We start from the raw sequence: 17,831 nt of genomic DNA, 5'->3' as shown, positions 1-17,831 counted from the left end.
CTAAAGCTTTCCCAATTTCTCAAAAAAGTCAACACCAGTTTCTACCTTTAATTCATTTACTCCAGGTGTTAAAGGAACGAACAGTTGTGTGTAGAAGGTCCCCAAACTGGAAAAGCGTTGAACTAACCGAGAAATAAAATCTATCCAGAAAGTCGAAACGCAGGTATAACACTGTGCTAGAGCTAATGCTCGTCTTTTATTTGAAAAGCCCAAAGGTAATATATTTAGACATATGCAAGGGTACTTATAATACCGGTGCGGATCTTTTGTGAAAGGGCACATCTCGCAACTACCGTGTATATATATGTATACAAACATAAAACAGAATTGAAGGAAATATTGTAACGAAAAACATAAAAAAATAATAAGAACTCCCAAATACAATGTCAACTGTCGAAACACAATGGGTAGAAGGCAGAAAACATAAATCCAGCACAAATCGTATAATTTTCCCAAGGACCGAAGGGGTTGTTTATTATTATTAAATAAAGGGACGAAAAACAGGAACATTTTCAACCCGAATGATTAATGAACAAATGTAAAATAATGTTCATTAATTTCTTCACATTCAAAATGCTCCAAATATATATATACATGTTTCACGTTGCGATTCGTTGTCAACTATGAGAGTTGATTCTTTAAAGCTTCTAATTTATAATTTAATTTTAGCAATATTATGCGCGCTGTATATTTATTTTACTTTACTGAATGTTATCAAAAGGGATGCTTCAGAGGTACTTAAACATTTTCAATACGCTCCGTTTAGTCAGTAAAAGTGTATATTATGCTTATATTTCAGACTTCAATCAAAATCTTTGATAAAATGTACGATGTACATTTGTTATGTATGTAAATGTGCATGTTGTGTGTGTTTAAATATTCCTCAAGGAGTTACATGTATCCGTATGTCTATATCTATATATATATATATATATATATATATATATATATATATATGTACATTATACACCCAAGCATCATAGTATATCGGAATTAATCAACAAACACGATATTCTACATATTTAAGCAAATATAAATTAAATATATAAACTTGCATCCCTACTACGCTGTTCTGAACATCTCATACACGGATGTATACAACAAGCTAACAAAATGAAAATTTCATTTAAATACTTGATTGTTGATTTGTGCCATGAACAACGGAGCAAAAGGATTCAAATTTTGTACCATCAAATTTGAAATTTATTTATGTCTTGTCTATTTGGTAGTAAATTTGAGGACAATTTGTTATTTTGCATAGTTTGCGTGAAATAGATTTTAGCTATTAATATTTCAATACAGACTCCTTATGTCAAAACTGAAGGTTATTTCATTTAAGCAATGACTTATTATACTGATTTGTCGTATTGGGTATGGATGTAGTATATTCATATACATACAATATATGTATGTACGTGTATGGATGGGGTATACCATATTATACACGTAATAAATCATAATTTAATAAGTCCATAGTTACGGTATAGAGATCAGAAATTCGGTAGAGTATGTTATTTTCGGAGCATTACCTAGAGCGTTATCGCATATAAACTAAATAACAGCAAAACCGTCTAGCTATTAATTACCAACGAAGTGAAGTTCTATTGTCATAATTGTACGTCCCATTTCCCATTCCACGAGGGAACGCAGAAAATTGCTTTCATTACAAAAATAAATTTTAATCCATAAAGTGAAAAGCTGTGAGAGTCGCGAGTCAGGTTTCTTTTTATTTATACTTTTTGTCATCGGTTAAGTACTTGGTCATTTTTTTTTTTCGAAAAAAATAAAATAAAACTTTGTGTATTTTTGTCTTCTAAACAAAGATTGATGTAAGCCATTCAGGTAGGAGAACTCGTGAAATGGCTCAAATAAGCTAACATATTTTGGGATGAAGAGGAGTTTTCTTTATTACTTTTCGTAACAATGTAAAGTGTAATAAAAAAAAAATCTCGTTGAAAAGTTATATAAACTCTTTGGTGTCAGTGGTGTCGGTTTTTATTTTTTAAGCACCTGTCTTTAAAGATAAGCTGCCACTTCGTTTCAGTTTTTCATTATCTTTTTTTATAGACATAAAAATAATGTAGATATCTGTCACCGTAATACACGCAGGGACAAGATGTTTATGATGAATGGCTAGAATATCTTTGCCATAGACAAGTTCACGGAATGAGACGGATTTAGAAAACGGGGACCATGAAACAAAATGAGTGTGTGAAGGACCGAAATAGTCCGTGTGTGTATATAATGTCACATCGTCACACTCACCCGCTAAAATGGTTTTGTTGTCTCCACACAGCCAATGAGTATGCTTCATTCCGCGAAACACTCTATTAGCATGATATGTTTAAATAAAAAATCACGGAATTATCGCTGAATTCTATCATTTCACATGTGTGTGACATCATTTTGTGAACACTCCTTATCGTGCTGTTGTGAATCATTTTGGGATTGTGTTGCTGAGAGCAATTTCGAATGTTTTTTTTTTGTACGTATTTTTGCACGTATTAGCAGTATTTTTGGTATATTTATCTTCTGTTGGATAGACAAATGGCGGGAAGTCAATAATAGTACATTATTCTTATCGATGAAATGATACAAATGATGGAAATGGTACTACATGTACTTTTAACTATCCGAGACGAGACGCCATTGATGGAGTAAATGTTTTCCTAAAAAAATTCATTTTTTGAAAAAAGTTCATACATTCAAATGAAAAATAGCCTTTCAATGGAGTGTCTGTATTACATGGGTGGGTATCTTGTATCCAGGCCTCTTGCACTTTTATGAAAAATTATTTTTGATGTTTTGGAACACAGAATATGCGAACGAAGCGAACGAAAAATTAATTGAGTCATAGCTTCTCGATTATCGCAGTAGACAAATTCTCTGTATACTTTATCAGGAGAAAATCAAAGAAAGAACCTCAACTCAAAAAGGTGTGATTCTAAACTTGTCTGGCACGACAGGCCATTCAAAACAAAAATTGTTTTTCCATTTAATTCTTCTTTTTTTTTTTGCACAAATACCTTCATTTTGATACCAATTTTCTACGACGTCTGACGGCCGATGTAAATATCCAATACCCCATTCAGGGCTCTTCTATGGCTCAAAAGTGAAAGCAGTTTTTCGTACAGTATTGCGAAGCCATACATAAACTAGGTCCCATCTTATGAGTGGGTCAGGTCCCTTGACTGACTGACTGATCTTTTCTCAATAGATTTTTGTAATTGTTACTAAAATATCATAGATTGATCAAAGTAGCTCTTTGTCTTGTTTTGTCATAAATTGTTCGCTCCTTTTATTTTATTGAAAATCAAATTTCAGAATAAACAAAGAGAACTTATTTCCAAGGTTCTGAACCTTGCTTATTTCTATATTTTCAAACAAAAGATGCTTCGATATTACTATGTCTGCTGAAAAACGCTGTAATGAGGACGCTAAACTCTTGAATAAATTTTAACTCGTGTTGATAGACTCGTTGAAATTTTCTAGCATATGAGACTTTTTTAGCAAATAATTCTAAGGAAATATTTTCGTTCGACAAAGTTGTCAATCGAATCATCGTAGCTGAATGTTTCAAATGAAACTGCAAATATTTTCGATGTTCGACTGAAAATTGGCCCTATTTGCTTATGAATAAGGTATGCAACTCGTGTGATTACAGCCCTCGCTTCGCTCTGGCCGCAAAGTTCACACTCGTTCATTTTTTTCCCTAGCATAGACAGCAAGTTTTTTCGGAATAAATCACGGATTATTACTCCAGTATTTCCATTAACGAACTTAGCCCGAGTAATTTCAGTACAAACGTTTTTGGAAAGCTGTCGAAAATTACTCCGTATGATAAGTAGACAGATGATCTGGTTACCCTCACGAATTTCATTCTTAGTCGAATAATATTTTTTAAATCTGTTGAGGATTACTTAAGTTAGCATGTTATCAAGCGACAAGACAAAAATTCTTTTGGGAATATCTCTAAGATCAATCGTTCGTTATAGTTCATCCTTAAAATTAACCTCAGGAATTTATTTCCCCTTTCGAATAAAAAGAAGTTTTTGGAAATCTGTTAAGAATTACTCAAGTTATCGTGTTATCAAGCGACAAATCAAAAATTCTTTTAAGAATCCCATTGACAAGTGACGTATTTTACTTCGAAGCCTGAAATAAAGTTTTGTCGCCGTGTCAAAGTCAGACTAACTTCGAATGGGTAAACGTCACAAAAGAAGTACAATTTTCATCATTTGTCCCATTCATTGATAAGTAATGTACCATTTCAGTCTAGTTGAAAGAAAGTACAGTCGGTAAAATGTTACATGACGAATTTCATACGTCTTGGAAGGTTAAGAAGGTATATAATTATTAATGAATGCCACGAAAGATAATTCACAAAGTTATCATACTGCTACGAGATGCAATCACGAAAGTCTTACAACCGCCAAAAACATTTCCAACAGTAGCACCGTTTCACATTATTTATCATTGCACAACTTTATCATTAATTTTACATATCTAACAGAATTGTGGTTGTAATATTTCCCTTGTTGATATAACTCACTGTGCCATATCCGTTGAATAATCGTTATTTTTTTTCGTCTCTTCACTTTCTAAATTATACGAGCTGCAGCTAAATCGGATTTGGTTTACTCTATATATATACGTTTATTACAAAGTTTAAAATATTTCGGGGAAATTACAAGTTCAATAATTATTTCGGAATTTATTTTGTTAAATAACACCAAAAATTAAGAAGCTTAGGAAATTTTATTAGAATTTGGTAATATTTAGCAGTCAGTTTACCTGTAAATAGGGGTTGAACTCGCTTATTACTTCGTAGCGAAGTTGGGGCTTCCGCTAAAATCGAGAATAGAGTGTTATGATGAAAGAGAAGAAGATATTTTGACAAGTACCCCAAGGCAAGTTATAATAAATAGTCTTCGGTTTTCTCGCTCTGATCATAACAGTCTATGCAATTTAGAGTAAAATAAAATATCTACAGTGAACGACATCTCAAATGTCTCACTGTCAAATTTTTCTGAGAATTTTATTGTGTCAATGCAAATTCACAATGACATTCTCTGAAAAAAATGACAGTGAGACATTTGAGATGTCGTTCACTGTAGATATTTTATTTTACTCTAAATTGCATAGACTGTTATGACATCTCAAATGTCTCACTGTCAAATTTTTCTGAGAATTTTATTGTGTCAATGCAAATTCACAATGACATTCTCTGAAAAAAATGACAGTGAGACATTTGAGATGTCGTTCACTGTAAGATCGTCAATTATACATTTCCCTAACTATTCGAAAGTTAGCGCGCTGTTACCAATCGTCATCGGAAAGTCTAGGTTCCACCCTAATTCATGATTTCATGAGGTTATCGATCATCCATAATTCCATAAAATTAATTCTATTTGAGCGTCTGATTGGAGAGCAAAACAAAGATTCGTTGGGTCAATTCCCCAAGGACTTTAATTTCTGAAATAATTAGACCCACATAACACTCTTGTATTAGAGTTTTTCCCCTACCTTTGAGTATACATACTTTCAGACAATAAACTTTTGAGGTACAACAACTTATACGACTGAATTTAACACAAATTATACGACTGCATTAAACACTCGGCCAGCGACAGGTATTCGCAAATTGGTATATCGGCCTAGAGGGATAGCATAAGTGAAACGTTTTAAGTTTCAAACTTTTGAAAATGTTATACTCAGATATAGAATTATCTATTTCTCTCCTCATAGTGCTGAAGTGATACGAACAAATAGCGACGCTAACAGTTTAGCGACGGTAATACAACCCCGCCGGTGATTTATGTTTTTTGATAGTAGAATCAAAACCAGCATAACGTTTTTGTGAAATGGACCTACACCTACACCTGAGCTGCTTTTGATTATCTCTGGCTATTTCCATAATACGAAATATTCGTACGTAATCATAATAATCCGTTGTTGTATACTGTGGAAATGTGTGTCTGTGTATGCTCAAAATAGAGACTCAAATTTCAGGATATTGCAAATGGTCGCCAAAAGTATTCCTATTGAAAGCAATCTACTACATTAATATAAAATTAAATGCTGCAGCAGTCGCTGCGACTTGAGGGAAATTGATGTGTATATGTTTGAATACGTTTGAATACGTTGATTTACGTATCAAGGGAAAAATGATTTTTTTTTTGGTCAAAATTGGAGTAACGTATACAATTTTTCATGCCAAGAGTTATGAAAGAGATTTTCATGTGTTGTATCTGTTTTGGCCGGCAGTTTTTAGGCTCAAGACAGACCCCAGACAAATTACTGGGGGTAAGCCAATATGCTTCGTCAAGTAAGTCAATTCGTAAACTTTTCGCCCATATATTTTACGTCAAAAGTTTACGAAATTGACTTACTTACGAACTTGACGAAGCATAACGGCCTCTTATAATAACTATTTCATGCCTTGAGACAATATAATTTCTCTCTACATGAAACATTGTATATTCATATCCGTTGTAGATTTTGTAGATTTTAGGCAATTTCGCGAGTTGCAGCCCGAACGAAATGAGTTAATGATTACCCTCATTCGTGGGGCGAAAGTTGCTGTTTTCACCCCATGGTATAAAAACTAGTCAAGAGTTTCAGATGTTACAAACGCGTTACACTAATGTCTCAGGTCCTGAGTTTATGCGTAAACGTAAACGTAAATGCGGGGTTTAAAAAAAATAATCCGTTATTTACTCGTAATATTAGCTAGAAACAAGCGAATACAAAACTTCATATCCCACAAATTAAACACAAAACCGAAATTGCGTCAAATTTCATTTTTCCATGCATAAAAATTCTTTTTTTTTTAACGCATCGTGCAGTGTTAGCTTCTACAATTAAAATTATTGCCTATAACGGCACACAAAACAAACTTTTATTGTTACCACATTGGGTTAGTGGAATCGGTCAGATGAACTTTTTATTTCGGAGTGAATTTACAATTCATCTGATTCGTAAAATGAAACAAAAAATTTAAAATTTTCATTAACAATTATTAGAGTGGGTAAGTACAACCGAGTTTTTTTTTAACGAATATCATTTCCCGTCGCTCTGACTGCACAATCGAGTAATAGTTTTAACAATTTTATATCATTCTCAGTTTCGAATTGGTAGTGCGCTACACGACATAACAGAAGTATGTGCTCTACCGCAGTTTTATCAATCATATTTTTTATTTCGCTGTTATGTTTGTCCCAAAGCACAAGTAATATTTTGTAAGAACATACAGTTTCTCAGTTTGGTAATAAAAATATTTTGTTTTTATTTTATGTTACGTGCAAGATGGTTGTACAAAACTAACGACAATAGATACAACACGTCAATCGTTGAAGCTGACGAATCTGCAATCCGATAGTAACGCCACCCTTGAAACGAAAAGTAATACTACGCTTGAAATGAAACCATTCTTGATACGATCGGAAAGTGGTAATATTGCAATCACGTTATCTCAACACTTAAATGATACCAACTCTCGTTGCTACCAGATATGTAAGTATGATTATATATGCTCTTGAACTAAACTTATTTTATTGTTCAAATGTGTAAGCACCATGTAGGTTGTATTTACTCTACTCAACAAAGTGAGGCTTTTTATTCATGGCGGCGAAACTTTACCTCAAGTTTTTGAATAAAATTCCTCAATTTTGTTTGACACTAGTTCATGAAGTCTTCGATAAGTTTCATGCCAATACGAACGGTAATTTCGGAGAATAAAAAAAACTGGTGAAGATACGTGTTTCATTTGTAGATATACATTCAAACGAACAGCCCGAGTGAAAAAAAAAAATTTGAAGGAAGATATCTTAAAGCCTAAATCTGTCGAAATCATATGTCTCGAGTCTCAAAGGTTGCTAGGAATCTCGCGCCGCATCATTCACAATAATTGACATTTTGACACATTTTGTAAAAGGAAGATGTCACTTTGTGAATTATTGTGAATGACGCGGCGCGAGATTCCTTAACACCGTCTCAAAATCTATTGTTCTTCTAAACTCAATGAGACTTGAGATGTCTGATTTCGACAAATTTAGACATTTGTGAGAAGTTTTTTTTTTACTTGGGAGAGCTTATTTCAGGCAAAAATATCAAGGGAAACCACGAATTCACATTTTAAGTGCATGGTGCACATCAGACCCTATTTTTAGGAATTTAATTCCATTCAGTTAGAGGCAGTGAAATTTCAGCATGAATTCGTTTCAACTGTTTCTCAGCTGATCCACATTAACAATCAAAACTATTATAAGTCTTTATATGGTTTTACCACTACCACATGCGTGTAGCAGCACAAAGCGTATAACATTTACATATACACAAGTATTAACAGTTTTGATTGGATGTGTGGATCAGCTGAAAAACAGCTGAAGCTAATCATGCTGAAGTTTCACTGCCCCTGATCGTAAAATTCATAACAATTTTTAGGCACACAAAAATTTACGAATTTTAGCGAATTTCTAGGAATGTTAAGGAATTAAATTCCTAAAAATAGGCAGTTTAAACTATAGCGTTGTAGAAGTTGGATTTTTTTCTTGCTTTGTATGGGTTTGGGGAGGAATGCAAAGTCAAAATGAGTTTACTTTTGTTAAACGTTTGACGTTGCTTCCAAACCTTGTTCAATCACCACTTTCAGTTAACACTGTATATATAGTACAAACGATAAATGTCAAGTGTTATATTACACTTAATGCGTCCGGTTGTATTATACAATTACATTGGTGCTAAGTACTTTACGTGGGTGGGAAGTAGTAGTAATTAAGAGCTTTTTCATGAGTCACACATGTTGGTTCGCATAAAATCGACGTAACCTTACAGGGGTTGTATACCGTTAATAGCGAGATTGTTCGTCTACACTGGTAATTATATGGTTTCAGTTTCTTATTTTAAAATTATTTTCATTTTAAAATAAATAAAAGGCAGGATCAATCACAATGGACAAAAATGTATGGCTGTGATGCCAGCATAAGTATCAATTGATTGATTGATTGATTGATTTTGGTCTCCTTTGTCATTTATTTTGTTATTTTTAAAAGTAGATTATTTTCCATTTATCAGTCATTGAAGACCATGCAACAGACAAAATTCGAATGGGATGTTTACAAATATCAGACAGTTGGAGCGATTCACGAGACCAGAAAGGCTATCAGTGTAAAAAACAATTTATTTTATCACAAGACGACGTCGACTTTGTTATGCTTTTTAGGATTTATTCAGGTAAACAAAAACGAGTTGAACCTTTTTCAGACGGCTATGTCACCTCTTTCGCTTTCATCTTTTCTGTCTTTCCGGTTTTTGATTTGTTTGTACGGTAGAAATTATAGTTTTTCTAACTTATGCAAAATAGTTATTTATCTACCAAGTGTCATATCAAGGTGTTTTGGTTCCTTATCGCACTAGATGTCAGATCGTCAACTCCGTTTTGCGTGTGATAGAATAATATTGACAGTTTTTCCGTGGGAGCAAATCAGAATCTGTTTTGGAATGTTTACTTTATCCGTTTAGTCACTGCACTCATATTCTGACGACGAGAATGAGCGACAACGTGTATGTTAAAATTAATGAAGTAGTTGATTTTGTGGTGATCTGTTTAAAGTGAACGATTCCGATTAGTTACTGGCCTGGCCGTCTGTAGGAGGTTCAACTAAAATTGAATGGAACTACATATATGAACTGTGAACACTGTACATTTCATTCAGATGGAGTCATTGAATTGAAAATTAACAATAAAACAAGGTTCATCTACAAAGACCGAAAAACGCCCATTGACGTCAAATACATTTCAGTTGCATCAACTGAACCGGATAGCTATAACGAATTTTATTTCAACTGTTTTGAAGAGGCAACGAACACCATTAAATATTTTTAATTAGTTTCGCTTTGTAATATTAAAAAAAATAAAAAAAACGAGAAATCAGTAGTATAAACTGAACAAATTAATATTTTATCTTTTCATAATTATTTTTTGTTAATAAAATAATAAATTGAATGCAAATCATTTTGCTTTGTGTGTACTGGAAGCCACACACATACGCACCTTTTTTATTTCAAAAAATTTCATTATTTCTATCCAAATTGTTTTATATCAGCCCTCAGGGGATTGACGTATGGGGCGCTGAGAGTAGGACTTTTTTAAATATAATCAATAAAATCACGACAATGTGAAGTAGAAAAAAGAAAGAGTAGTTCACTTGTTCGTTGTGGAATTAGGAACCTAGGTAGGAGCAGTTAACTTAATTGTGTTGAATTTTACATCAAAATGAACACAATGAGAGAGCTTAATCTTGGATCTGAAAGAACAAGTTAAAACACCTAGGAAGGCAGCTGGCACCCAATTTTGAAAATGTACATTTTCAATAAACTGAACTCAAAATAAGTTTTCACTTTTTCTTTGGTTTTGTTCGTTCTACTGGGACGTCATTCTACTAAAATTTCACCGCATTTTGGTACAAATTTGAGCAATCTGATACCTAACACTGACATCTCAATTGTCTTGTTTTTGTTTTGAAGAACCCGCAAGTTAACCGAGAAAATTGGAGTTCAGTTTATAATTTTTTTTATTACAAAGAAAAATCGTTTCTTACTTCGTGGAGGCACCTTCAGGAAATTCGTAAACATTTCCGCTCACTTCCCTAAATGCCCTAATTATGACCTAACAAGCATAAGTGATCGTAGTCGACAGCTGCCAAATAAATTATTATTTTGTATAAAACTGTTTTTTGCATTGTGTTACATTTTTTCGGCAAGCCTCGACTTCTTCGTCACAAGTGTGTAATATATATTACATAACTCGGGATAAAAATGAAAAGTCTCGTTTTAGTTAGTTTCACACGAAAACTCTACTTTTCATCTTTTTATCCGTAGTCATGTAAAATACTGTTTTTTCAAGGGTAAGCTCAGCGCTGAAATTTCTAATCCCGTTACTTTCTTCCATTATAAATTAGCTTAATCGAACAATTTATTTCATTTCGATTTACCAGCTTGTATTGCTACCATCAAAAGTTTTAATATAGCCCCTAAACTTCGTTCTCCGCATTGGGCTGCCTTCACACTTGGATCTTTTACCCTATCATCTCGAATACAATGCATCCAATTATAACATACAATTAGTTTTGAATGGGCATAGACCTCAGTTTTAGAAGAGTGCAATATTGACACGATAATATTGACCGTTCTAGTTCAGTTCCTCTTCAGTATCTAATTATCTGCAGTATGTTTTCAAGTTTTCAGCCCTCCACACATATATGTATAACACATAACAAGCATACTATGTGGCAATATGGCTTGCTGAGAGGTAATACAAGTGATGTGTATCGAAAACCAAAACATAAACACACGGCTCGTCAAATATCATTGCCATTCAATGGATATAATTTCGCAAATTGCCGAGAAATGTACAATTTATACACACACTAAAACGGGTGTGTCTTTACGGTACCGTATTAGAACAATATTGGAGTGAAGCTAATTAGGCAACGTTTCACAGAAACAATTCCCGTACACAAATTCAGTGAGAACGGCTGGTCGCTGGTGGCCATAAAGTCATTTATCCTCGCATTTAATATCACACATTTTTGAAAAACTAAAAATCGTTTTAAATTGTTGGTATATTGTTGAAGGGATTGTTTTATGTCAGATGTTGAAAGCTTGAAAGTAGTCAGACGACGAAGGTTTCATGCTTGAGTCGTATTTCTCGTCCAATCGTCCAATGAATTTTTTAAGTTAGTAAAGATATGAACAAGTTTATCGGGTTAGGGCTTTAAAATTTGGACCGGACTCATTCGGGTTAAATTTGAGAATTTTTAGGAATTTTAAGAAATTTCAAGAATTATGGAGAAAATTGAAAATTGAATTGAGACATGGTTTCCGATGTAGGAGTTGTTGTGGTCTGTAGCTGATTCTACAAGAATTTCGGTGAACAAATCAAAATCTAGATTTTCCTAAATTTTGGTTAGGCACGCGCTCGCCGCGCTCGCAACAAGAATGAAATACTAAAATAACAAAAATCTAGATTTTATTTGCTAGACAAATGTGTGGAATCATTTACAAACCGCACCACTACTCGAAAATCCTAAATCACTGGGATTCTAAAAATTCTCTAATTTATCAACATTTCTAAAAATACTTAGATTCATGAATTTTGAGAATTCAATTCTTAATACTCTTGAAAATTCCTGAAATTTCTTTTTTATTTTATTTCTAATGCCAATGAATTAGTTACAATCGAAATTCAGGAGAAGGTTATCCAATCAGGTTTATATGGCCATTATCAGCGTTTGTTGAGGCACCACAGAAGGGTAGCTGACTCACCAGTTTTCTTGACAAAATCGGTATCAGATGTCCAGTTATTTTAATGGAAAATTTTTCAGGAAGGTCCTTATTATTTAACCGAACTTAACATGTCGATAACGAATTAGCAAAATAAATTATTTTATTCGAAATTTTGATGAAATTTTTCGCGGAGCAAAAATATTTCGTGTCTCAAATCTCAAAATTATTAAGAAAACCTGAAAAATTCTAAATAATAAGTCCTGGGTCGAGAAACCCTCGACCCACACAACTCTAACAGTTACTAACAACGGTAAAACTGGTCCTTCAACTTTCTGAAACAATGTTTGCACTGGCGAAAAATTCATAAATCTCTTTCGTGAATGAATGAAGCAATTACAGTGCTGTTCAATGGTTTAACAGGAACCTAACTCGTGTTCCCTGTTATTAAGTTTCGTGCATGTAAAAAAAGTTGCTCTGATTGCCGTTAATAAATTTTAAATCATAATACTGCGGTTGAACTTTATCTGTTTACAATTAATTTTAATTTTATGTGTACTTAGCTGTACAGCGCGCGGATTCAATTGTATTTTATATTATCAAAAATTAAAAGCGTTTCACAGATGGAATTCATGCTCGTGTATATACACATGCGTTTAAAAGTTTTTGGATGTGAGCATATTTATACATACAGTAAAGCTGCTCAGACAATTCCAATGTGAGAGCATTTAAGCTCCTCAGACAATTTAAATATTATTTATGATAATCAAGATGTGAATAAATTTTCATTGTTGTACTTTGGTTATCGCTAATTATAAGGAATTAGAAAATAAATGAAACAAACAGCGAAATTTTCGAAATATGTTTTTATTTTCGGCTAAGTGTGCTGTTATACGCAGCCATCGATTAGAATGTGGCAGAAAAACGGCGCGAGCACAGAGAGACATTAATTTAAATATGCTTTTCACAGCTTTAAAACCAAAAAATGGAAAGAAAAAAAAAAACCGAACTTACAACTTCGCATAACACATTAAAATCATTACAAGTTTTTATTCGCACATATTTATGTCTCAGTTCGTACGAGTATATAGAATGTACATAGAAATTTATGGTCGACTTTTTTTCTAATGCGATAAATCTTACCCAGCACGTATAGTAAATGCGAATAAGAGGAAAATGTTGTGTATGCAAATTATTACATAAAATATGGTTTTGAGGAGTGTGAACATTATCCAAGTGTTTAAAGACAGGGAACGTATTACGACCTCGATTACGACTAAGTGAATGCCATCTTAAAAAAAGAGTATATATCCAAGTTTTCTTTGTCGGAGTATTTTCCCATACGATTATTACCACAAATTATTTACGACTAACAAGACTATTAATTCTTCACATCGACGAAGCATTCGAGTGTTGCCGCTATATTTTGTCGAAAATAATATTCAAATTCAAAAATTGTGAACTTGCATTTTTGAGATCGGAAAAAAAATGAAGTGGCAAATGGTGTCGTGGTTTAATAGGTGTATCGTGAAAATGACTGGGAAATCTATAATGAATGGATGTTGTAAGTATGCTATACACATTGTTTGATGAAGTCGAACACCAAAGATTACACAAAATGTATCTGGATTGTGCAATTTGTTCTTGTGTTTTACTTTCCCAGGTGGGTCGTTACCAACGTGATTTTTGTTTTGACTCGGTAGAATCCATGGATTTTCTTTGCATTATGGGGACGTTCAGATTTAAGGGGAAGGGATCTTGATCTATAAAACTTAAGTAACAATAACAATGTTAGTTTTGGATGGGACTGGGCTGGGTTCAAAAGCTACCAATAAGGTACGGACACCTTTTACGAATGCATGTGGAATATATGAACCTCAACGGAATTTTTTCCCCTGTCGTTTGATGTCACCTACAACTACTGCAAATACTTGACGAGCACATCACAATCAACTACATACAATAATTAGGATTGTTACGATACAACTAAACTGAATAGACTACCATGCTCACCTCAGCCGTTGTAAATGCTACGAGCAATATTGCTATGTGATAACAATCTGTGTGAGCAAAAAAGGATAGATATTACAAAAAGAACGAGGTCGAGAAGCGGCTTATATAGCTTCGCTACTAACATTTGATTCTTGAGCTTCGTCTCCTTGCTTTTTCCATTCCTGATTTTTCTTTTCCTCATACATCCCATTAAAACATGGTGTGTAGCCATTACTGCCACCGTTTCAGGTTTGAGCACCTCTCCGACAACGTGCGCTACGTGGTAAAGCGAACAGACCGAAATAAGAGAATAGAAGATTTAATGCAAATCCAGTGAACACAGACGGAGTTCTTATTTTGACCGAATATGAACGGAAAACTTGGAATCATTTAATTTTATGATTCGCTGAAGATTTGCATTACCATAACGTGTGTTTATACTTTTCAACAGACGGCGTTTCCAGAGGAATATGAAACAATTTCCATCGAGATAATTAGGTTAGAAAACGTCAGACGTTAAGAATTGGCAAACGGGAGCATTTTCAACTACCTCGCCGACATAGTACCTCGGTTTAAGATGTTACAACGAAGCCACCACACATTAATGCACCTCTTGTATTTACGATGGATTGTTTTAATGACTTTCCTTCGTAATGTTTATATAAAAAATCAGGCATGTCGGACATCTAACACCGCCAAGAGTGTAATTTTGCATCGATTAAAATGAAATTTGTAAAATATGGAGGATTAGCTTACAAAAACCCATCCACATTGTTGGTTTCCAAGTCAGATTTACGTTGAAACAATCATCGTAAAATGTATACAATAACGAAGGACAATCACGGCAAACCCCAAGTTTGTCTATGATTGCAAATTCTTGATTATAGAGTAGAGAATTAGGCATCCATTGAGTTCGACTGTGGTACACCAACAGCTTCGTTGATCTAATTAGAGATTTACATTTTGTACACCAAAGTTGAATTAACATGTGAGCGAACATGACCATTCCACTTCACATACGGATTAAAGAAACCCCCCCGAGAATTCGAATTGATCTAATTTACCATTTAGAAATTTAAATGAAAATCGCATAGCCCTCAAAATTTTCAAGTTTCTCCCGTTGAACAACAACCGACCATCACAGAATGTGACCGTACACACCATCCATTCGTCGTTATTTGCAAAAGTTATTTCAATTAATTCGTTCATTGGTAGCCCGTCAATGAATAGGAGAAAACCAGAAAATGTTTATCAAAGAATTGTTTACTTTACCAACATTTTCTTCATCGATTTTCGGTTCGAGTTTGTGAGTCCAATATGTGTGTTCGTTGTACATTGTTTATATATGCAACATCATCATTGGGACTATTAATTCGTGTAAGTTATTGTTCGGATGTTGAAAGTTTGTTTGTACACACAGCATGTTTTCGGTGAGAGAACTAAATAGAGTTATTTAATTTACAATATTATATCATATTCCCTTAATCGCTTGATGATTTAAATGCCAGCTTTATGGACGTGTATTGTTGAAGAGGGAAAATAGAGATAAATCCGTTTCGGTCGGCACTTGGAACACGATATGACACTTAAAAATGTATAAAAATGAATATTATTGATGAATTTTATCCAAACGATGCCGAAGTATTGGACGAAGACTATTTATAACAGAAAGCGTTGTTGCCGAAAACTGTCGGAAAATTAAAAAGTGAAAATTTTGGGACGAAATAAAAAATCGTCAAAAAAATTGGTAGACGAATGAAATGAATCTGTCCAATCGATTCGCAGGTAACACTTCGGCATAGAATCTCGGCAATTACCACGTAACTATAGCCTAATGCAAAGGTATTTTTTGACTGAGTCGTTGTTGCCCAAATTTCGGTTTCTTGAAAAATTAAGGTCCGTTCATATCAGTTTGAGCAACATTCGAAGGGCTGGTACAAAAATCAAAAAGGTGCTAAGCAGCACCAATCAAATCTGTTCTAAGTTTCACCCTTGTGAATCGATTGCAAATTAACAGAAATATTTGCGGTTTTCCCTGCACAGAGAATTTTTTTTTCGTTGTTCGTTTATAACATGAAAGGATTATTCTTTTTGTGAAAATCATCATTTTCATTGCAAGTAAATAATTGAATTTTATGGTATGAGAGAGGGCGGATAAATGAACTATGCACACACAATAGCGAACTGTGTGTATTGTTCAGATAAATTTTCTCAGATAAATTAATTATTCAGAGTCGTTGTTCATAATTTTTAATTAAACTTGGAATATAAAATTCTGATTGCAATTTTATTTTGAGCGCAAATTTGATTAAGTTTTTATTTGTTTGTCTGTTTGTTTGCTCGTTTTTTTTTTATTATTTAGCTTTTGTTTCCTCCTATACGGAATTACATACGATTTACGCGTCGACATGTTCAACGTTTTGTTTTGTTGATTCTCTTAAATGGTATATTTCTCTATAATATTGAAATGTGTTCGTACAGTTGAACTAATTTGTGGGAAAAATCATGATTTTATCATTTAATATCCAAGTCATGCCGTTCACGATTTCATTCCGTTATGATTTCCTTTCAAACATTTTATTATCACAACAGAAACGGACGGTCTAGGGAATAATTGTCAGAAAAAGAGATTAGGATTCAACGGTTTCAGTGGAACGGAAAAGAAAAATCTGTCATATTAATGATGATGGAATGGTTTAACTGCATTGATTAAAATTAATTATTCGTTACCTTTAGCTAAAATTTGGATAAATAAATTTACTGTTGACGAACTGCCCAATTATTTTAACAGTAATCCATGTCCTAAAACTCTGCACAGGTAATCCATATATCATCCGGTCAGTATCAATCAAATTGCACTTTGTAATTCAGTTTTTTTTTGTTTGTTTTGTTTTATCAGAAAATTTAATTATTTCGACTAACATTCAATGCAACACCCATTTTAATTCAATTGAAATTTCAAAACATTAAATATTAATTTCCATGCAAAAGTGCACCATTCGATTTGCTGTAAATGTTATTTCTGTTCTCTATTATTTTTTTTAGTTGTAATACGCCACAGTCATAAATCATTCAGTTATAAATTGTCCAACAAACAACAAAATTCTCCCGCCGAAAAACTCTTTTATTTTGCCACAGCGGACTAATAATTTTGCATATCCAACCAACCGGCTACACGAATTGAAACAGACTGAAACAGTTTCCATTCATTGATATTTTTTGTCAGATGAAATTTCGTTACCATATTATCAAATGTATGGAGCTTTTCTCAGGAACAAACTTAACGTGTCGCAGTTCGGTGCAAAGTTTTTTTTTTATTCGGAGAGCGGCGAGAGCGAAAAAGGGTGAGTGAGAGAAAGCTTTCGGTAGAAAAGTTTTGCTAAACATAACATTTCCGACTGTGCGCGGAAACACATTAAACACATTTGCTTTTCACCTATGTTGTTGAATATGTTGTTCATTCTTTGGGAATTAAGGACGAATAAGGACAATAAAGGACAATAAAAATGACGAAGTCGAATGCGAATTTGTTTGCTTACTAGGATATGTGTTGC

At 33.6% G+C, this 17,831-nt stretch overlaps 2 protein-coding genes and 1 long non-coding RNA gene across 5 annotated transcripts in view; 2 read left to right on the top strand and 1 right to left on the bottom strand.

Moving 5' to 3' along the window:
• The window catches only part of LOC119068518, a 156,957-nt gene extending 139,505 nt beyond the window's left edge, over positions 1–17,452 (bottom strand). The window contains exon 1 of the mRNA XM_037172124.1: positions 17,008–17,452. The gene's annotated coding sequence lies outside the window, so the exon portion shown is untranslated. The remainder of the gene's footprint in view (positions 1–17,007) is intronic.
• On the top strand, positions 3,766–4,145 carry LOC119068521. The gene is made up of 3 exons (XR_005086167.1): positions 3,766–3,835; positions 3,978–3,984; positions 4,135–4,145. It is a non-coding gene; the product is annotated as an uncharacterized LOC119068521 (long non-coding RNA).
• LOC119068519 lies at positions 7,072–10,046 on the top strand. 3 transcript variants are annotated; one of them, XM_037172126.1, is made up of 4 exons: positions 7,072–7,231; positions 7,309–7,515; positions 9,076–9,234; positions 9,717–10,046. In XM_037172126.1, the coding sequence occupies exons 1-4, from the start codon at positions 7,165–7,167 to the stop codon at positions 9,884–9,886; spliced, it is 603 nt and encodes a 200-aa protein (XP_037028021.1). In that variant the 5' UTR covers positions 7,072–7,164; the 3' UTR covers positions 9,887–10,046. The 3 variants fall into 3 exon arrangements, with proteins under 3 accessions (XP_037028021.1, XP_037028022.1, XP_037028023.1); XM_037172127.1 differs by lacking the exon at positions 9,717–10,046 and adding an exon at positions 9,365–9,710; XM_037172128.1 differs by having other exon boundaries at positions 7,090–7,241.
• Positions 17,453–17,831: the final 379 nt, after the last annotated feature.

This window comes from Bradysia coprophila (assembly GCF_014529535.1).
Source record: "Bradysia coprophila strain Holo2 chromosome X unlocalized genomic scaffold, BU_Bcop_v1 contig_185, whole genome shotgun sequence".
NCBI classification, from domain to species: Eukaryota; Metazoa; Arthropoda; class Insecta; order Diptera; family Sciaridae; genus Bradysia; species Bradysia coprophila.
The sequence above is the reverse complement of the archived record's forward strand: the minus strand, read 5'-3'. Positions and strand labels throughout refer to the sequence as shown.